The 18,894-nt window shown below is 46.6% G+C and overlaps 8 protein-coding genes across 8 annotated transcripts; 5 read left to right on the plus strand and 3 right to left on the minus strand.

Moving 5' to 3' along the window:
* Window positions 1–992, plus strand: F5891DRAFT_1021147 (60S acidic ribosomal protein P1). The gene is made up of 4 exons (XM_041361158.1): window positions 1–42; window positions 203–268; window positions 326–571; window positions 628–992. The coding sequence occupies exons 1-4, from the start codon at window positions 40–42 to the stop codon at window positions 646–648; spliced, it is 336 nt and encodes a 111-aa protein (XP_041228324.1). The 5' UTR covers window positions 1–39; the 3' UTR covers window positions 649–992.
* Window positions 993–1,353: 361 nt separating this feature from the next.
* On the minus strand, window positions 1,354–6,897 carry F5891DRAFT_129323 (uncharacterized protein). Its single transcript, XM_041370589.1, has 20 exons — window positions 6,729–6,897; window positions 6,539–6,671; window positions 6,339–6,488; window positions 5,923–6,288; window positions 5,653–5,868; window positions 5,118–5,603; window positions 4,955–5,066; window positions 4,325–4,900; window positions 3,990–4,274; window positions 3,514–3,941; window positions 3,214–3,460; window positions 3,057–3,164; window positions 2,759–3,006; window positions 2,620–2,706; window positions 2,503–2,571; window positions 2,344–2,454; window positions 2,171–2,294; window positions 1,947–2,119; window positions 1,711–1,898; window positions 1,354–1,655 (listed from the first exon to the last, which is right to left on the minus strand). The coding sequence occupies exons 1-20, from the start codon at window positions 6,764–6,766 to the stop codon at window positions 1,586–1,588; spliced, it is 4,215 nt and encodes a 1,404-aa protein (XP_041228325.1). The 5' UTR covers window positions 6,767–6,897; the 3' UTR covers window positions 1,354–1,585.
* Window positions 6,898–7,029: 132 nt separating this feature from the next.
* On the plus strand, window positions 7,030–8,144 carry F5891DRAFT_1185877 (20S proteasome subunit; the record flags this gene model as incomplete). Its single annotated transcript, XM_041366607.1, has 6 exons — window positions 7,030–7,147; window positions 7,207–7,301; window positions 7,352–7,433; window positions 7,490–7,645; window positions 7,703–7,920; window positions 7,971–8,144. The coding sequence occupies 6 exons, from the start codon at window positions 7,030–7,032 to the stop codon at window positions 8,142–8,144; spliced, it is 843 nt and encodes a 280-aa protein (XP_041228326.1).
* Window positions 8,145–8,165: 21 nt separating this feature from the next.
* F5891DRAFT_1021153 (uncharacterized protein) lies at window positions 8,166–8,664 on the minus strand. Its single transcript, XM_041361159.1, has 3 exons — window positions 8,582–8,664; window positions 8,338–8,531; window positions 8,166–8,290 (listed from the first exon to the last, which is right to left on the minus strand). Exons 1-3 carry the CDS (start codon window positions 8,652–8,654, stop codon window positions 8,267–8,269), a joined length of 291 nt encoding a protein of 96 aa, XP_041228327.1. The 5' UTR covers window positions 8,655–8,664; the 3' UTR covers window positions 8,166–8,266.
* Window positions 8,665–9,069: 405 nt separating this feature from the next.
* F5891DRAFT_129439 (guanine nucleotide exchange factor) lies at window positions 9,070–11,085 on the plus strand. Its single transcript, XM_041370590.1, has 5 exons — window positions 9,070–9,406; window positions 9,456–9,719; window positions 9,771–9,862; window positions 9,913–10,598; window positions 10,647–11,085. The coding sequence occupies exons 1-5, from the start codon at window positions 9,149–9,151 to the stop codon at window positions 10,952–10,954; spliced, it is 1,608 nt and encodes a 535-aa protein (XP_041228328.1). The 5' UTR covers window positions 9,070–9,148; the 3' UTR covers window positions 10,955–11,085.
* Window positions 11,086–11,215: 130 nt separating this feature from the next.
* F5891DRAFT_1142707 (uncharacterized protein) lies at window positions 11,216–13,118 on the minus strand (the record flags this gene model as incomplete). Its single annotated transcript, XM_041364931.1, has 5 exons — window positions 12,970–13,118; window positions 12,620–12,911; window positions 12,465–12,562; window positions 12,148–12,415; window positions 11,216–12,099 (listed from the first exon to the last, which is right to left on the minus strand). The coding sequence occupies exons 1-5, from the start codon at window positions 13,093–13,095 to the stop codon at window positions 11,216–11,218; spliced, it is 1,668 nt and encodes a 555-aa protein (XP_041228329.1). The 5' UTR covers window positions 13,096–13,118.
* Window positions 13,119–13,121: 3 nt separating this feature from the next.
* F5891DRAFT_1106234 (FAD/NAD-P-binding domain-containing protein) lies at window positions 13,122–15,045 on the plus strand. Its single transcript, XM_041363654.1, has 4 exons — window positions 13,122–13,150; window positions 13,202–13,315; window positions 13,373–14,487; window positions 14,538–15,045. Exons 2-4 carry the CDS (start codon window positions 13,254–13,256, stop codon window positions 14,930–14,932), a joined length of 1,572 nt encoding a protein of 523 aa, XP_041228330.1. The 5' UTR covers window positions 13,122–13,150; window positions 13,202–13,253; the 3' UTR covers window positions 14,933–15,045.
* A 1,307-nt stretch (window positions 15,046–16,352) lies between these two features.
* F5891DRAFT_1127421 (uncharacterized protein) lies at window positions 16,353–18,858 on the plus strand (the record flags this gene model as incomplete). The annotated part of the gene is made up of 10 exons (XM_041364179.1): window positions 16,353–16,529; window positions 16,579–16,758; window positions 16,820–17,016; window positions 17,082–17,283; window positions 17,331–17,491; window positions 17,547–17,643; window positions 17,697–17,876; window positions 17,936–18,133; window positions 18,188–18,514; window positions 18,670–18,858. The coding sequence occupies 10 exons, from the start codon at window positions 16,353–16,355 to the stop codon at window positions 18,856–18,858; spliced, it is 1,908 nt and encodes a 635-aa protein (XP_041228331.1).
* Window positions 18,859–18,894: the final 36 nt, after the last annotated feature.

Here is an 18,894-nt window from a genome sequence, read left to right on the forward strand (position 1 = left end):
CTCGACGTCCCCAAGCCCACGACATAATCGCCCTCTTCAATGGTAAGTTTTTGTCTTGCACATGTTTTGGTTAGAATACGCTGCAGGATCGGTTTGAAACACCAACAATCCGAGTCCAAGTGGTGGATTGATAACTCGCACTTTGGATGTAGTACCTCTATTGTCACAACCGCTAACGCGTTCCTCCCTTTGCGATGCGCAGGCCTCATTAGAACTTGCCGCAACTTACGCTGCACTTATCCTCGCCGATGAGGGTATTGAAATTACCGTGCGTATCTTGCAGGTTTCACATCCATATTTCTCGTAGCTCACGAGGCATATGCAGGCTGACAAAATACTCGCCTTGACTGACGCTGCCTCGGTCGAGCTCGAGCCAATCTGGGCAACTCTTCTTGCTAAGGCTTTGGAGGGAAAGAATGTGAAGGATCTCTATCAAACGTCGGTGCTGGCGGAGGTGCCACCGGCTGTCGGTGCACCCGTTGCTGCTGCCGCTGGTGGTGCTGCTGCCGCTGAAGCACCAAAAGAAGAGGAGAAGAAGGAAGAAGCAAAAGAGGAGTCAGACGACGATATGGTACGCGCTGAAGTCTCCCTTTCCAGTCACCACGGGGTGCTGATGTTCGTTCACAGGGCTTCGGGCTGTTCGACTAATCTGCAGTTTTCCTTTATTATGTTATTCATCACTGCATACGTCACATGGGTTCACTCTCTACATCCTGCGTTGTATCCCTCGCGCCACTTTGTGCTACGCACAGAATTCAACATCTGAAACTCATCTGGATGATTGCTTGAGAACGATGAGAGCTTACTGATGATATAAACCTCATCCCGCAGTTGTCCTGCAGTCCGTTAAATTAATTGCTGTTGGTACAATACGTCATTCAAGCCAAAAGTAATACCTGTAGCTGGAAAACAACTGATCCGCAGGTTCCTGTAGTCGCAACTCGAGGACGCGGTGTTATTGAAACTATGCGTAAAAATACAGGGAAGGTAAGGAAAACATAGTACTGAGGACCGTGACCATCATGATTGCATATTCAGGACGACAAATCAATTTCGTCAGTTGCCGTTGACAACACTGAAGGTGATGACCAGTGGCCGGAGGGAGGGTGCAGGACAGGAAAACCTAGGGAGGGACAACGAGAATCTGGCTGGATAGCATGGCCTTCGAAGGCGTGTGTCCGCCTACGGTACTTCATGTGCACGGCGAACAAGGCGATCTGTCGCGCAAGGAAATGGTTTGGTTTGAGGAACGGGCGAGGGACCGCGAAGGAGCGGTTGATATGACTATAATAATTATACGCGTTATCAATGGTTCGCGTTCGGTCTTTCTGCTCCAGAAGGTGTGGCCGCGAATACAGGTTGATCTAGTTCTATTATGAATGTTCAATTTTGGTGTAATCACTCGTTACTGGCGTGTTTTCTTCTTCATTGTTCGGCCAAGCAGCCTCACAAGCATGAATTCGATACTACCTGTCATTTCCATAAATAACAAGCCACGACTTAGTTTGCGCATACAGCTCTTCTTGTACAAACGTTGATAGATATATAGAAAAATAAAGTACTTAGCCCGGTGGAGAAATAACCTTTATAACGCATCTTCAAATAATAATCTTCGTGGTTTGCTTATGTGAGGCGATGGTGAATATAAAGCAGGCCTGGGAAAGATACCGTCAGGAGTATGAATGGGTCACAGACTATGATCACACTTACATTGAAGTTCCGCAATTTGCAGCTGCGTTGCCCATAATAATACTTTCTGACACACCAGCGATACTGTCGTTCTTCCCGAAGGCTGCTGCATCAAACAAATGGTCCGTCGTCTTTTCGAACGAGGCAAGCATCAGAACGCTGTCCTTCATTTTTGCGACACCAAAGCGAGTGATACCAAGAACCTCTCCCTGTGTGCACAATTAGTAAGAGAAATCGATATTGCACCGCACTCGTACCTTGTAGCTCATGACATCGCCAAGCAACATGACATGACGGGGGTCAATGCTCATTCCGTGGCTCTGCATGGTATACTGGATTTCGTCGATTATGGTCCGTCTCGCTGCTTCAATCCCCAGGACTTTTGCTGACTCAATTACATGGTTGGAAGTCGTAGCCTCGCCAACAATCCCTACATCTAGATCAGCAAATCACGACTAGTTTGAAGAACAGAAAGGCCTACCCTCAGTAGTCATGACCCTCTGTAGTCCGTAACCTTCTACAAGTAGTTCCTTGTCTCCCTTTTTCCCCTTAACGTCGTCCTTCTCTTTGATGTTAATGACGGCGCGCTGAATAGTCGGCACTCCCTGTGGTAATGATTCAGATACTGATTACGGCCAAGACCAAATGATTGACCTTGACTACCACATCCGACAAAACTCGTTTCAATTCTCGCAACTTGTAGTATTTGTCTGTTCCATCAATATAGATGCGCAAGCGGTTTCTGCGAGGAATAACTGTAATGGACTATCGACAGTAAGTTTTGTGACAACATATACATGACACGGATCTCACTTCTTGTTTAATCTTGAGCTTTCTCGTGGCCACGATTGCCCACTTTATATCGTCCAAAGTGAGTTCAAGCTGATGCGACAAGTAAGCACAGATTGATAGATATGTTAATGGACTGACCTGGAGCTTCTGGATGGTATCCATATCTATAATTACACCAATATAAGTGTACTCTGGCGCCCATGCCTCTTCAAAAACAGCAGCAATCTGCACGAAATTTAGAATGACATCCTAGGGTCGTAGGCTAAAAATGTCTTACATCGCCCAAATGAGTTTTTTCAAGGCGGCCTTTGACTATACGTGCAGACGGCTCGCTGTTAGGAGTGACGAGCTTGCAGCTAATGATGGGCGTGCTAATAGTCTTGGATGCGTTAATGATTTCTTTGATTCGCGGAACACCAAGCGTGACGTTCATCGAAGCGACCCCAGCAAAATGGAAAGTTTTGAGGGTCATTTGTGTCCCTGGTTCTCCAATGGACTGAGCACCAACTGCACCCACAGTGGAACCTGCACTGCACTCAATTTCCCTGAAGGTAAATTGTATAGACTCCACTTACCGGGCTCAATCCTGGCTTTGACGTACTTTTTCCAGCACAAGGCAAGAAAATGCTGGAGCTGAGACTCAGTAACTTTGGCCTTGTTATCTACAATAGCCTTGGAAGCGGCTAAGGAATGTGTCAGAACGCAGAGAGCAAATACATTTTCTGTGCAAACCTGAAGCTCCCATAGACAAGTCGGTATCACGATCCCATTCATCTGAGCGCTCCAGAGCCTCAAACATTCCCTGGCTTTTGCGCATCTTAGCGAGATGATGAGCGATATGCTGAACGATGAAGTCTCGTATAGTATCAAGATATGTTGGTGTGCACTCGCTGGTGAACTTCGGTTTCCTGAGCTCTAGATCGACAAGTTCCACGATCTCGAAGGGGAGCAAACCACGACCACGACGGTTTCCTATTGCCTGCAAGAAGGTGAGACATCTGAACCAGATAGACAGCAATTTTCGGTACACACCAAAGCATGCGTCCATGTCCGCTCAAACTCAACTGGCTGCGCGTCACCTTCAAGACATGCAGGATCCAAGCCATCATCGCCATATCTGAATTGTACAACGCCGCCTGTCGAGTTGCGCACTGATAGATCATATTGAGTGGTCAGATCTTCTAGTGCCTTCATCAAACGTCGCTGCATGTAACCGGTCTCAGCGGTCTTCACCGCGGTGTCGACCAAACCCTCACGACCGGAGATGGCGTGAAACAGGAATTCTGTCGGTAGCAGACCGCTGAAAAAGCTGTTTCTGACGAAACCTTTGGATGGAGGTTCTTTCGACTTCTTCTGGAAATGCGGTAGGGAACGATCTTGAAAACCATCTGGAACACGGTGACCCGCAATGATTTGTTGACCGACACAAGCAACCATCTGAGAAACATTGATCACGGAACCTAGCGACACTAAGCGACATTAACAAAAACGGAATCCGAGGGACAAACCTTTAGAACCACAAGTTGCCATGATTAGAGGTGCGTTATGTCGACTCAGCTCCTGCATACAAATGTCTCCGACCTTGTCCCGGACTCTTGAAAGAATTCCAGATATCATAGCTTCAAGTGTTTGCTCTTGGTTGCATCCTGGTTTGTTCTCCAGCTTCCCCTTCTTTGCCTGCGTAATGAGGTTTGTACATTCAGCGTAAGCAGCCTCGACCATTTGGTTCTTCTTTGATGCAAGGATAGGCCCTGGAATGACATCGTTGATTCCGAGGGAGAAACCGAAGTTGGCTGAAAGAAAATTAAAACGTGAAACGTGTCTGATTGACGATGAGACGCACCCAACCAACGAGCGCACAGTTTTGCTACACGGTTCATGGCTGCGGCAGCTTCGTGTGGGCCGTAGTCCCTCATGATTATCCCGAATATCGACTTCTTCTTCCCGCTGCCGACGATGGCTTTATCCATGACACCACACATAATTTCGCTATTGACGATGACAAGCCAAGCATCGTTCGGAGACAGATCTGGGGCTGGGTCTTTGATGGAGGGGTAATGTTCAGGTTTCAACTTTTCCGGTTTATTGCACTTGCATTCAACGTTTACAAATACGTTGGATTGCTTGTTAGGACGCATGAGAACGTTAAAAATCTGTTTTCCTGTCCAGAGTCGTATAGGCTTCCAGATCGTCGGTGGGGGTATGTCAATCTGTAGGTCGGCATCGGCAAAATAGCAACATATTTGTGTGAACTGGCGACGGTCGAAAAATGTATCTTTGCGGGTCATCAAGTAGGAAGCCGTGATAAAATCCTGGATGGCGGCGATCACAGGCTCTCCGTTCCGAGGGGTGACTAGATTGTGTTTCACGCTCATGAGCTCGAGCGCTTCTGTTCTTGCTTCCTCCGTCTGAGGAATATCTATTCGAGATGTCATAAGTGTTCGAATATCATTCAGCATGACAAAAAACTGACGAAGATTCATTTCATCGCCATCAAAATCGGCGTTATAAGGGCCACAAACACATTCGTTTAGACGGAAGGAGCGCCAAGGACGAACCTTGACCCTGTGACACATGATCGAGAGCTAAAAGGGACAAAGTCAGTGAAGGTTTGAAGCTACTGCAAAACAAGAGACCTTGTGCAGACTGGGTTGCCGATTGAACAGGGCAATATCACCATTAATGATATGCCTCTCGACAACATCCCCGATTCTCAGACTGTCAGCTACCGCATTGCGATTGCCAAATTTCAAGAATTTCTTGAAACCACTGCTGCCCGCTGTCACGTAGTTAGCGCCGGGGTGTAGATCACACCCATTGCGAACGGCTTGTTTGAGACCGTCAATGTTGTGGGAAGTCACACGTTCCGGGTATGTCAATATTTTCGCGACACGCTCTGGTACCGCGACTTCATCAATACGCAAATTTGGGTCAGGGGAAATCACGGTACGACCGGAGAAATCGACGCGTTTCCCAGACAGATTACCGCGGAATCGACCTTGTTTACCCTTCAGGCGCTGTACAAAGCCTCTCATCGGCTTTTGACCAGCTTGTGAGGGTACCCCAGGGAGTTCGGAGTTGATATACATGGCGACAGAAAGTTGAAGGAACTCCCAGTGTTCCTGAGCGTGAGTTGAGCAACGGCAAGTACCGTGAGTAGTCCTCACATACCATGAATTGTGCAGTGGGCGCTCCCTTGGACAGACCCTGCTTTATGAGAGCATTGGTGAAGACAATTTCCGTGAGTTTGACAGTGAGGTCATCTTCGTTGGAAGCCCCATCCTGGGCAACGGATGGTCTAATGCAAACTGGTGGGACGGAGATGTACTGCCAGATATACTCTTCTGGACGACCGAACTCGGGTCGTAGACCAAGCAATTCACAGTCCTGAAAAGTAGATGTTAGTCTCGTAAACGTTGAAAGTAGACATAAACGCAAAACCTCATCAGATATTCTCTTGAAAAGATCGAGGGTTTTAAGTGGATTCAAATCTTCATGGATTGCCTTGTTCAAATACATCCCAAGTTCCTTCTGCGCCTCTACCGCTGGAGCAAATGTACGCTTCCATTTCTCCATCTCGTCTGCTGTTTTCTTCGCACGAAATTTATCGTGAATAATCTTCAGTACTCCTGCCTTTTTGACAGCGCCATTCGTTGCTGAGCAATACGGACAGTAGACGACCTTTCGTGCCATCGTATTGACCTGTTTGCACAATGCCTGTCGGTGAATATTTTCAAGACCTGGTCTGCGGAAGCGTTTGAGGTATGTCCGCCGGTCGGGTTCCTCCAGTAGCAGGCGAGCACATGTCTTTTATCGCGTCATTAAGCAGGAAATATATAAAAAGTCTACCGGCTTACTTTGCATATGGCCTGGAGGATGGCTATGGTATGCTTGAAGTAGCCAATGTGGAATACTGGGACCACCAGTTTGATATATGCATAGTGGCCAACGCAATCGACAGAATTGAGGCCGCAGGTCTCGCAAAATGCGTTCTTCTCTGTCGTTCCCTGAGATGATGATAAGTCACACTGTGCATGGGAAGGTGTGGGAAACTCACAAGCCGACGATCTAAAACGCCATCTTTGACGGGAAGTCGATCGGCGGGCGTATACAAGTCACGATGAGTCACCTGGAACTCAGAGATCTTGACTGTATCTTGGGCATTGAGCAAGCTGAACTGTAGCTGTTTTCTGATGGGTTCTTGCGTCAATCAATTTTAGAAAACTGGAGGAGGAAATTGGACATACATAACTTTTGGTGCCTCAGAAGGTACCGTCTCCTTCATGGCAAATAATCTAGTAAAAGAAGCTAGCGAGAAATTTTGCAACGACGCCTGTCACCCATGCGCAATGCAGGAGCAAATTTGTATCTGTGTATATATGTACAATTTCAGTTCGCTGTCACAAGCAAGTTTTGAAATTTGGATTATCGATGGGCATCAATGTGTGATGTGACTTAATTGTGACAATCCGTGACATACCTGCGTGACGCCCGTGATGAGACTTGCGCGTCGCGTGTCTGTGATTGAATCATATCCTGCTCCAAACCATGTCGAGAACATCATACGATAGGTCGAGTATTCACCAGTTCCGCTGTCTATATGCTTATGAATTATCTGGCAGATATCTCACTGTTTTCTCGCCGGAGGGTCGACTGTACCAAGTCGGTGCGTTGATGACGATTGGACATGCTTGTAATGACGCGTGCTCATATGCTCCCCTTTAGAATATGCATTCAAAGCTATCTCTGGTTCAGGCCACACAGCTGTCTCCGTCAGAGGATATGACACCTCTGTAGTCATCACCCAAAAGAAGATCCCAGTACGTTGTGCTACGAAACGGCTGTCATCATGGTATTTACTTGAGATCAGGATAAGCTGTTGGATGCATCGACTGTTACGCACCTCTACAGCATCACCCGTACTATTGGGTGTGTCATGACTGGTCTTGTGGGTGAGCAAAAATGCTGGTTGTGGAATAGCTTGTACTTGCGCTGACGTAGGTTATAGCTGATGCCCGTGCCCAAGTTTTACGTGCTCAGCAAGAGGCTGTCCAGTGGAGATACAAGTACGGATACGAGATAACTCCGGATGCTCTAGCACGACGACTGGCAAACATCAATCAAGTCTACACGCAACGGGCTGGCATGCGGCCCCTAGGCATCTGTGAGGCACCTATTTTATATCGTCGTTCGCAACTAACGACAATAAATATGCTCGTAGCTATGATCCTAATTGGCATCGATCCAGAATACGGGCCGCAATGTTTCAAATTGGACCCTGCGGGCTACTTTGTTGGGTTCCACGCCACCGCTGCTGGACAGAAACAGCAAGAAGCGATGAACCACCTAGAAAAGAAATGGAAGAAGCTAGACAAGGGCAAGGGAGCTGATGATGCTGCAGCTGCTGGCAAGAAGCTCAGTCGAGCGGAGGTTATTGAGGTGAGGGATACTACACTATAAAATGACTTGAATAGCTGAGCATTGTTTAGATTGCAATAGAAGCAATGTCGACTGTTCATGCGACGGACTACAAGGCCGGGGAAATAGAGATTGGGATCGTGTCGACTGCTCAGGACGAGGACCCCAAGACTCGTGGTGAATGGCGTGTGATGGATGAGGCCGAGGTAGAGAGATATTTGCTGGCATATGCAGAAAAGGACTAGATGCATTGTTGCACACATGAGAATTAATCATTTGCTTGCGGAAACTTGGAAAAAGTGATTTAGATAAGGTTTGGGGGTGACGCGGCATGAATTGTAAATGGTGTCTATCAGATTTATCTATTCTATCGCAAAGAAGCTCCCCCACTCTGCACGGCAGTGAGCACTGAATTATTTGTTACACAGAAATACTGACCAGTATGGCATCGATCTCTACTTGCTCTAAATATCTGGAGGATGGCTTCGAGAAGCGTGCTGGAGCGTCCCAGAATTCTAGGAAGACAGGATGTTCCTGCGGTGCTCGGTGTGAGCCGTGAGGAACAGCCTTTTCAGAAAAGGACTTTTGCCATTCTGGAGGAGCAGCTGGATGAGGGTGAGAGGGACCTGCAGCTATTATGACATTTAGGTTTTTATGCATGACAATAATTAAACCAACGCACTAGCTGGCCATACACGCTTTCCGATAAAGCTGATGAGAGGTTTATGTGCGAGCACTTTAACAGACGGATGCATGGTAAGTAAGTACTTGGCTGAGAAGCGGGCCGCCACTGCGAGGGATATGTTATTTGTACATGTTTACTTGGTCGGAAGGCTGAAGCGACCGTGCCGATCGCCTACACGATAGTGACGCTATTGAAGGTACGCTTGAAAGCCACTTGAAAGATAAATAAAACAAGCATACAACTTCTGGCATACTTGACAGCTCTTTGTTTCCTAGAAACCATATGTCGGTTCTTCAGGTGTACTCTTCCCTGTCATCGAGCTCCCCAAGAGCTACGATATCACGTACACTTCAATCAATCGCTAGTATGTCTTAATCTTGTTTTATGGCTAATTGCTTTAATCTAGTTTCTTAGGTGCTCCACCTATTAATCCCCCTTCATGTAAAGCACTCATTCAGCTCATCATCGATGATCTCCAGGCTGTCATTATCGATGGCTCGCCCAGCCGCTTAATCAGAGACGGTTTGCTCACTCTATTAGATCTATACACTCCGTACTGATCCCATGTCAATGGCAGACGCATTGTCCGCTCTTTCTGCTGTCAAGGGACTTGGTAGAATTCCCCATGGCGCTCAAGTCCTTGCATCAGTTCCTAACCTCAAATGTCTTATGACGCTTGCCATAAAACTCGAAACTGCTCCTGATGCATCGAACGAAGCTTTGAAGTGCATTGCCAACACCTTACTCCTCAGTGAACCTGCCCGCACCACGTTGCTGAGTCAAGATATCGATGGAGGAAATATCTGTATCGAGCTACTCCAGGTCAGAGTCCATCGCCCTGTGTGTTTTGCATTCAACCCATTTTTTCTAGAAATCTGCAACACCCGAAAACACATTTCTCTCATCCAGAATCCTCTTCCTCTGTACTGCATCCCCTCATCAATCCGCTTCCTTCATTCAATCTATCGTTGAGACAAAACGCACCCACTTTCCGGGAAATGGAACAATAATCGATGTTATTGCACTTAAGTTGGATGATTTAATCGCGTCCATGCAAGCTGGAATAAAGATGTCCCGCGATGCCATGACAGATCTCCTGAAGCTCACCTTTAATCTCCTCATACACTATCCCAAGGTCAGTCACTTCGCCTTTAACCATAATTACGAACTCTCAGTCGCATTGCAGCTGGTTCCCTCTGAGTTACAATATCCCGCGCTAGCTGGCAGTCCTGATGACCAAAAGGTGATGGGTGATTTCTGGAATTCGCGGCTTGATGGGTGAGTGCCTTATGACGATCTTTATTATAGTATCTCACATGGTACTGCAGCATCCTACCTTCACTTGTTCGTGCCTTTCAGACTATCCCCCTTTCCTCCCCAAATCCCCTTACGTCGCCGCTGACTCACATCATTCACTCGCTAATCACTATTCCTGTTGACTCGTCATCCCGAGCGATATGGTTCGGTACTCTCCCACATTCACGTCCGACTACCCCACAGCTTAATTCGGCCGAGCCCACAACCTCTTCTTTGACTGGTTCAAGTCATGATGACCAATCAACGCCTAAGGAGCATATTGAACGTGCCATATCTTCTGTCATTCCAGCCGGTCGCCGTTCGTTTCACCATTCACCACTTCCGGACTCGTCTTCCACTGCTGACTGCGCTTCACGCGCTTATGAACTCCTGGACATGACCCTTGCTCATTTCCTTCCAGGTGATATCGATTCAGATGATCCTGCAGTGCGAGATCTGTGCAAAATTGATGGGGACACATCCCTGGATGAAATTGTGTGCCCACTTGTTCTACTTATCACACGACTCTGTCTTGGTGATGACGATGCCAAGACAAGAATAAGACAGTGGTTGGTGCCTGAAGATCTGGACAGGACCCATCCTTTGGAGAAGAGAGCAGATCTTTTAGGTCGATGCTTGAGACTCCTTGCATCCGTGTACCACAGCAGATTGAAGGACTCCATGGGAGAAATGTTGTATGCAATGTGTGATTCAAACGGTACGTCATATGCACCTCCCGTCGGTCATATTTACGAATGAAATTTAGCTACAACCCTTGCTGGTTATTTCGGATACGGCAATGTTGCTGGTTTCCTATTTCACAAAGGCGTTGTCAGTGCACCGCCTGTCAGCGCGACCTCGGGCGCACCACCGATTACTGCGTCAGGTTTACCCATCAACCCCATCACTGGCACCGTTGAGCATCCCTCGGAAAACATCGACATGACTGATGAAGAGAAGGAACACGAGGCGGAGAAGTTGTTTGTGTTATTTGATCGTTTAGAGAAGACTGGTGCGCTACCTCCGAGTCAGAATCCCTATCGCAAGGCGTTTCAAGAGGGTAAAATGGGCTAACCTCACTCAGCAATGGTGGATACACATGGACTTGCGATTAGCTTACTTACCGATATCATCCCCTTTCCCCCTTTACCTTGAATTCACAGTTAATGAAGTATGATAGATCAAGTTGTCAACCGCAGCGATAGAACATTGTGCATATGTATGTATATACGAAAGATATGCAACGACTTGAGCCACGTTGAAAGTGGGAAGTCATCATTTTGGGGTAGCGCCGCGTAGCAGTCCATACGAACTCGGAATGACATCGCAAAATGTCTAATCGAAAGTGATCTTGGACCCCTCAAACTGAGTGACGGCGCCAGTGCGTGCACCCCCTCGGCCTCTGCCGCCACCCCTCCCACCACGGTCACCACCTCGACCGCGTCCTCTCCCACCACGATCACCACCGAACCCACCACGTCCACGTCCGCGGTCACCGCCACCGAACCCACCACGTCCACGACCTCTGTCGCCGAATCCTCCACGACCCCCACCCCGTCCACCCCCAGCGTTGTCTCTTGGTTGGGAATAGTCCAAGCGAAGGCTGCGGCCGTCAAGCTCATAACCCTGCAGCTGCCCGTGGGCTGTCTGTGCGGCCTCCACAGCACTAAACTCGACATAGGCAAAACCTTTCGGCCTTCCCGAGTCACGATCCGTTGGAACACGAACGCTTTTAACGTCGCCGTGCTCGCCAAAGACTTCCCAAAGTTGGTCCTCGTTGACACCAAAGCTAAGATTCCCAACAAAGAGAACACTTGATACTGGGCTCTGCGTGTCGCCAAAAGATTTTGCCCGGTTTTCACGGACAGCGCTTTTATCCGGCGGAGTGCTTTTGTCAATATTGACAGGTCGTCCATCAATTTCCTTGCCATTCATTTGGAGAGCCTTTTCAACCGCATCTACGGATGCGAAGTGCACATAGCCAAAACCGCGCGACTTGCCGGTTGCGCGATCTGTTTGTACTTGAGCAGAGATAACTTCGCCGCAGGAGGCAAATTCCTGTGCAAGCCAGTCGTTGTCGATATTCCATGATAGCCGACCAACGAAGATACTTTTCGTTTCCTCGATCGATACGCTAGGAGCGGCATCGCCATCGCCATCAACCAACTTTACCTTTTTTTGGGGAACGGACGGCTCTGCTTCTGCTTTGCGCTTGGTGCCTGTAGACCATTCAGATTGATAGATGACCACTGCGATCAATAGCTTACCCTTGGCGGGCTGAGCATTTTGTACCTCAGTACCCTTGGCCCCATCTTGATCTGACGAGCTCTCGTCGCTCGAAGAATCGGAAGAATCACCACTTTCTTTACCCTTCCCCTTTTTGGCGCCCGGGACACTGGCTGGCTTTTCATCGTCCGATGAGTCATCGGAGTCTGAAGCAGGGGCAGCCTTTTTGGGTGGTTCACCCTCCGAAGAGGAGTCCGAGGACTCGTCGCTTGATTGGGAAGCTTTTGCAATCGATGCTTTGAGTGCTCCCTGTAGATGTTGAGTAAAAATTGAAAAGACTGAAAAAGCGAATACATACAGCCTTAGCTAAAATGTCCTTGGATGATGTCGGCAATTTGACTTTCTTTCCGGGCGAGACGGTTGGTTTGGCCGCCTTGGTTTTATCTGTCTTTTTGCCTGAAGAACACGATAGAAAATCAAGTTGAGCGCAGACTAGTATCATCAATCACTCACCATTGGCAGGCTGAGCATCTTGCATCACTACATCCTTGTCACGGACCTCATCTGATGAGCTCTCGTCGCTTGAAGACGAATCAGAGGAATCATCGATCTCCATTTTACTCTTTCCTTTTTTGCTGGCCGGGGTACTAGCAGGCTTTTTTTCTTCCGATGAATCATCAGAGTCCGACGTTAACACAGTTTTTTTAGGCTGTTCGTCTTCCGAAGAGGAGTCTGAGGAATCGTCAGATGATTCGTCGTTGGCACGTTTAACGGAAGCCTTTCCGTTCGATGCTTTGAGTACTTTCTATGGAGGTTGTGTAAAAAGGTCAGAAGGGGACGGTTGAACGACAGGAAATACATACAGCCTTGGCCAAAATCTCTTTGGATGACGCTAGCGACTTTGCTTTTGCGGGTGAGGCAGCAGCTGTTTTGGCAGCCTTGGCCTTATCTGCCGTCTTTTTGTCTGCCTTCTTGTCTGATTTTGCCATGGTGTGCAAGTGAAGGATACAGATTTGCGAAGTAGGAAGTCCAAAATTTTGGCTCGATAAGCACGTGAGCCATTCTGATTAAGGGCAGGTTGGTTCAGGACTTGCCAGAATGCTGAGAGTGCTCTGTATCTGAATCAATTTCTTCTATCACTGCAGCAATGGATAATCACTTTGACGTTATCGTGCTTGGCACCGGTCTGATCGAGTCCATAACTGCTGCGTGAGCAAAATTTGACACTCGCACACAATGTTCTTGTACTTAGTAGGAATCTATCAGTGCTCTCTCCAAAGCTGGCTTCAAAGTCGCACATATTGACCCCAATCCATATTACGGTGCAGACGAAGCATCTCTCTCATTAGATGAACTCGTGCAGTGGGTTAATCGCCGTAAAGAGCACGATCGTTCCGTCACCCATTATGGTGAACTCCCGTCTTATGCGAGACAGTACTCAGTCTCATTGGGTCCTTCGGTCATTCCATCTATCGGCCCTTTCATTTCGTCCCTCATTGCATCTGGCGTCTCTCGCTATGGATCTTTCAAGCTCCTTGGTCGCGTTGTTATTTATGATGGTGGGATGTTGAAAGATGTGCCTCAGAGCAAGGATGACATCTTTCAGAGCAAGGCGATGAGTCTCTTAGAGAAGAGGAGGGTCACACGTTTCCTTATGTTTGCTGCTGGAGATTTCGAGAATAACAAGGAGCTGCATGGCCAAGAAAATTCGCCCTTGCTCGATTTCTTGCATAGGATTTTTTTGCTCAGCGAGGCAACCGCTCGGGCCATCACCTATGCCCTGGGATACTGTTATTTTATTGCAGAAAAGACTCTTCCCGCTCTGCATCGTATCCGCGCTTACCTGAAGGCATCTGGTCGCTATGGGCCATCCTCATTTCTTGTTGGCTACTACGGTGGCTCGGGCGAAATTGCACAAGGCTTTTGTCGGGCAGCTGCTGTGAGGGGAGGTGTTTATATTCTAGGACGATCCGTTACAAGTATCTCGTCTGTCGATCCCGCTGAGCCAGAAAACCCTGTTTTGACATCAGATCTACCCCGGTTCGCTATTGAAGTCGACGACTTTCCAGACCGTCTTCACTGTCGATGCCTGATATCGTCGACTTCTCTTCTACCAGGACACCTTAGCACCCTAGCAGATGTCATCCGTCCGAGTATATCATCCTACAGCTCCCCGCGGCCATTTGCAGTGGCGCGATGTATTGCCGTCGTTAATGGGCCAATTACTTTGCCGTGGGATATCGAGGATTCGGGAACGTCAGAAGTGTCGGATTCTTTACTTCTTGTCTTTCCGCCGGGGTCGTTACACGGGGGATCGGCTATTTCTGCTGTGCATGTTATGACAGCAGGTCCAGGTACAATGTCGGCCCCTTCTGGGAAAGGTACGGTGACTTTTTCAATTCATGGTTGGCAGTACCTCAATTCATTTTAGGTATCCTGTATATCTCAATGCCTCTTCTTACCAATTCTGTCCATTCGGCTGAGATCCTTTTGCGCCCCTACCTAACAGCTGTTCTCTCATTGTTTCCAGCTGAGCAACAGCAGCAGAAAACATTGATTTGTTCTACCTTCTATATGCAGGAACTTAATTCGTGTACAGCCAGTACCTCTGATCCATTGGTAGGGCTCCTGGCTGTGCCTTCATCAAGCCCACATATAACACAGGGGGTAGATGAAGCTGCAATAGTTGCTGAGGCTACCTTTAGAAAGGCAGCATATTCTCTTAATAGAGAGATAAAAGAGATGAATCAAGGATGTGAGCAAACTGTGTTTTGGCCTGTGTTAGCTGAGATGGAGGAGGGAGAAGGTAATGACATGCATTGGTAGAACACAGCTATCTATATATCATACAAGATATCTACTTGCTGGAGGAGGGAGATGGAGAACTGTTTATCTATGTATAAGACCTAGTGTTTCAAATATGAGTCTGTTAACCAGCACTTCCAAGTGTCATTAATGTTTGAGAGCCCTCTGTTATCATATGATTATCAGGTAATAGTATGGGTTTGTGCATCTGCAAAATGACTGAAATGTCATGTGTGTTACAGACACTTATGAACACTTACAACTTCAGTAGTGAAGTCACACAATTGGTGGAGATACCTGAATACCAATATTGCTCACCAATCTGGCTGATAAAACATAAACCAAGTTATCTTTTGTTGATAGGATGTGATAGGCTCACAGATACAATACAATATATGTGATACCAATAGTTGATCATGCTAAATGAGCCACTGTCTATGCAAATTCAGTACTCAATGCATGGTAGCTTTCTTTGTCCACAAAGTTGTTCAAAAAGAAATGCTTGTAGCATTCCAAACAAGTGACTGATGAAATATCACTGGCCACTTTCTCACCGAAACATGGTATGAGTTCAATGATGTTACAATAACATTTAGACCCCTATTCATTTTTCCTATCTCCCATCAAGTGGGCTGTCTACACTATGTTTGCTATCACTTATCTCTCATCAAGCGGGCTGTCCGCACTATGTTTGCTATCACATATCTCTTATCAAGTGGGCTGTCCACCTTTTATCTCTTTATCTTGATAGGTCATTTACAAGCTCTGCTTGAGCATTCACTATATATATACATGTAGTTCATTGGTTGTATTCCTTACTTTAATCTACTGGGTTTTACCTGGAACTTGTCCTTCAGCAAGGTCTCCAACCTTGCTGTCTAAGAACCACTATTCTAAGAGAGTCGCCTACACTTGCCTTAGCCTGAATCTTTGACCTCTCATTCGAGAGAAGAACCACATCTGTCTTGCTGTTAGCAGAACATCCATTTGGTGTTATGCTCAGCATTGTTTAGACATCTTAATGTTCAAGGATTCAAGTGAAGCCAATGTTCTGATGAAGATGAAAGCTAGATTGCAGGCCCTAGTCTGCATAGGTCAAGTTAAAGATACAAAGCATAATGAGATGTATATATAGGAATATTAAAGAGGAGTTTGAATGTAAATAGTGAATAGTAGTGCTGCCGAAGTCCGGTTCAGTCAGGTTCATTGACCTATGTCAGAAAATTCCATAGGTGCCTTGCAATGTTTCCAAATTGAGACATCATTTAGCTGTATTGCATCCGCAATGCAAGATTCTTCCAAGCAACCGTGGTATATTCTTAGAGCATTCCAAGGAAGCGACATTATTTTTGGTAACTTGCAAGATGTATTTGCGCCTTCCAAGGATTCAGTTATGTCAGCAACTGATTACAATCTCATTCCAATTCTGATCATACGTCAAATGATTTTCGATGTCCTGTATTTGAATCTGTGGGACTGGGCAATGGACCTATTAGTCAATCCCTTGTTGGCTCTGCACTTTGTCTGGGACGCTCAGTGGCTTTATAAGCACAATGGGACTCGCTTTGAGCGCTTCTTCCACGAGCCATGGACAGGAGACCACTGGTGGGATCTTCAAGTGTGATCAATCCCTCTTTGTATACTATGTGACTGACTGATTCATTTAGTCATCATTGCCTGAGAATGGAGTGCCATTCGCGTTCATATTATATGCTGACAAAACTCATCTTTCATCGGCTGGTACTGTCAAAGCATACCCGGTAATTGCCCGCTGTGGGAATCTACCAGTCAACATCAGGAATGTCGATGGTCCTGGAGGAGGGTGCCTGGTAGGTTGGTTACCAATTGTAAGTCCTCGCAATGTTATGTCAATGGGACTCAATTAATGGTCTTTGCCCCTTGTTACAGGTTCCTGAGGATTCAGATGAGGACAGCAAACTTTCCTACACAAATTTGAAGTGTGTCGTATGGCACGAATCATTTTCAATCCTGCTCGTAGCTATCATGCTCTTATCTGCAACTGGCTTTGCACACGAGTGCTATGATGGAATTCAATGCTGGCTATTCCCGTTAATTCTGATCCTATTGGCTGATTATGATGAGCAGTGAGTGATTCACATTTATATTTCATTAACACATCGTTTCTAACACAAATGATTTATATTATTAGGTGTGTGATGGCGCTAATACGGGGCCTCAATTCGGCCTGTCCTTGTCCCATTTGCCTGGTCCCAAGAGAAGAGCTCACCGATCACTCAACGACCTATCCTAAGCGCACTGTTAAAGACGCACAAGATTGTGTCGAGTTATGGTCCAGAGACCATATTGCAGGCGAGGTGGAACTGAAGAAATGGAGCTTGAGGCCTATCAAGGTGCATGATTGATGTCTTTCTCACTTACATGATCTCACAACCATCAGAATGTATTTTGGAAAGTCAAGCTGTCCAACCTGCATGATGCGCTCTTGCAGGATCCGCTACATGTTTATCATAAGGGGAAATTCGGCGATCACTTGTTTGACGAGTTCAAGAAACACCTCAAGGCGCTGGGATGTGCTGCTGAGAAGAAGGTTGATGAAAAGTAAGTCCCTTCCCAGTCGTTATTCTATCAGTCTGTCATGTCATTAATTTTAAAGGTTTGATGCATTTCCACAATGGCAAAACTTGAACCATTTTGATCATGTTACTAACATCTATTTTACCAATGGCAACAAGTTCCAGGATATATCTAGGGTACATTCTAGGGCGCTAGATTTAAAACTGTACATTTCTCATTGTTTTGATAGCAAATTGTGCATGCGGCACAGAACGTACTCACACATGCGGAAGATGAAGCTGGCTATGCACTCTTAAAGTGCATAGTGAGCTATCTTCACATTGATATGTACATATCACTCGATGTTCATACTGAAAGTACTCTTGCAGCTGGGGAGGCGGAGATACTCGTGTTTCAGAAACTGTTAGATGTAAGTCCTGTCTGAATCGCTCGCACCCGTCATCGTGACTCAATGCTACTATCACACAGGAATATATTGAGGTCCTTGGCGATGACACAATCAAGAATTGGAATTTCCCAAAGGCTCACACCTCGAAGCATGTATTTACTGACATCAGGGAGAAAGGCGCAGCTCGAAACTTCAGCACCAGACCAAATGAGAAGCAACATGGACCGATCAAATGTGCATACAAATTGCAAACAAATGGGAAGGATGTTGCTAACCAGGTATTACTTTATTCTTTCTGTAAATCAACTCATTGTTCATCCTTTGCATACCAGATACTTAGATTAGATCATATGACCCTCGTCTCCAGGCTCCTCTGCAGCTGCATTGAATACCTTGATGAAGAACAATGTAAAGTCATGCTGTCAGAGAGAGAGCTCGAGGAGGAAGACCTAGATGACCAACCTTTTGGTGGGCACATTCATCTTGGTGTCCCACAACACTCAGTCAGCCTTTTGCAGCTCGAAGAAGAAGATGCATCCAAGCCTGCCTTTGCACAGTTCCGCAAGAAACTTTCATTATTCCTCAATGACTTTCTACCTGCTTACAACATACTGCTACCTGATGGAAAAAAATGGCTGACACTTTCAGCACGAGAGACAGTCAGTAATAGTCATTTTGCTGATGTTCCTCTTCTTAAATGTCTTTATCGCAGGTCCAGGAGCATTGGTTCCTCAAGGTCAACTACGAGTCTGTTGTGGATTGGAAGCTTGCTACAGATTATTTGTGATGTAGTCTGAGCTTCCATGGCCATGAGCGACCCCTGATTCACACCAATGACAAGGACAGCAATGACAAGAACATTTTTGTTTGCATCTTGTTTATGTTCAAGCACATGGTTGGCAGCAAGGTTTTAGATCTTGCCTTAGTTCTACCTATGGATGTGCGAATGGGTCCGCGACGTGCTATTGACCAAGATTTGCGACTGACTCATCTTTGTGCGTGACCCCTGGCTTCATCAGAATTCATCACACTTCACTCT

Source organism: Suillus fuscotomentosus, assembly GCF_016647785.1.
Source record: "Suillus fuscotomentosus strain FC203 chromosome Unknown F5891scaffold_15, whole genome shotgun sequence".
NCBI classification, from domain to species: Eukaryota; Fungi; Basidiomycota; class Agaricomycetes; order Boletales; family Suillaceae; genus Suillus; species Suillus fuscotomentosus.

Coding starts and splice junctions, on each gene's coding strand:
- F5891DRAFT_1021147 (XM_041361158.1), top strand. Junction 269..325: donor ATGAGGGTATTGAAATTACC/GTGCGTATCTTG, acceptor AGGCATATGCAG/GCTGACAAAATACTCGCCTT. Junction 572..627: donor AGGAGTCAGACGACGATATG/GTACGCGCTGAA, acceptor GTTCGTTCACAG/GGCTTCGGGCTGTTCGACTA.
- F5891DRAFT_129323 (XM_041370589.1), bottom strand. CDS start 6,766: ATGAAGGAGACGGTACCTTCTGAGGCACCAAAAGTTAT. Junction 6,489..6,538: donor GCGTTTTAGATCGTCGGCTT/GTGAGTTTCCCA, acceptor TCATCATCTCAG/GGAACGACAGAGAAGAACGC. Junction 4,901..4,954: donor TGGCGATGAAATGAATCTTC/GTCAGTTTTTTG, acceptor CATCTCGAATAG/ATATTCCTCAGACGGAGGAA.
- F5891DRAFT_1021153 (XM_041361159.1), bottom strand. CDS start 8,654: ATGCATCCGTCTGTTAAAGTGCTCGCACATAAACCTCTCATCAGCTTT. Junction 8,532..8,581: donor AAAGCGTGTATGGCCAGCTA/GTGCGTTGGTTT, acceptor ATGTCATAATAG/CTGCAGGTCCCTCTCACCCT. Junction 8,291..8,337: donor TAGAGATCGATGCCATACTG/GTCAGTATTTCT, acceptor ACTGCCGTGCAG/AGTGGGGGAGCTTCTTTGCG.
- F5891DRAFT_129439 (XM_041370590.1), top strand. CDS start 9,149: ATGTCAATGGCAGACGCATTGTCCGCTCTTTCTGCTGTCAAGGGACTT. Junction 9,407..9,455: donor TCTGTATCGAGCTACTCCAG/GTCAGAGTCCAT, acceptor CATTTTTTCTAG/AAATCTGCAACACCCGAAAA. Junction 9,720..9,770: donor TCCTCATACACTATCCCAAG/GTCAGTCACTTC, acceptor GTCGCATTGCAG/CTGGTTCCCTCTGAGTTACA.
- F5891DRAFT_1106234 (XM_041363654.1), top strand. CDS start 13,254: ATGGATAATCACTTTGACGTTATCGTGCTTGGCACCGGTCTGATCGAG. Junction 13,316..13,372: donor ATCGAGTCCATAACTGCTGC/GTGAGCAAAATT, acceptor GGAATCTATCAG/TGCTCTCTCCAAAGCTGGCT. Junction 14,488..14,537: donor GTCGGCCCCTTCTGGGAAAG/GTACGGTGACTT, acceptor AATTCATTTTAG/GTATCCTGTATATCTCAATG.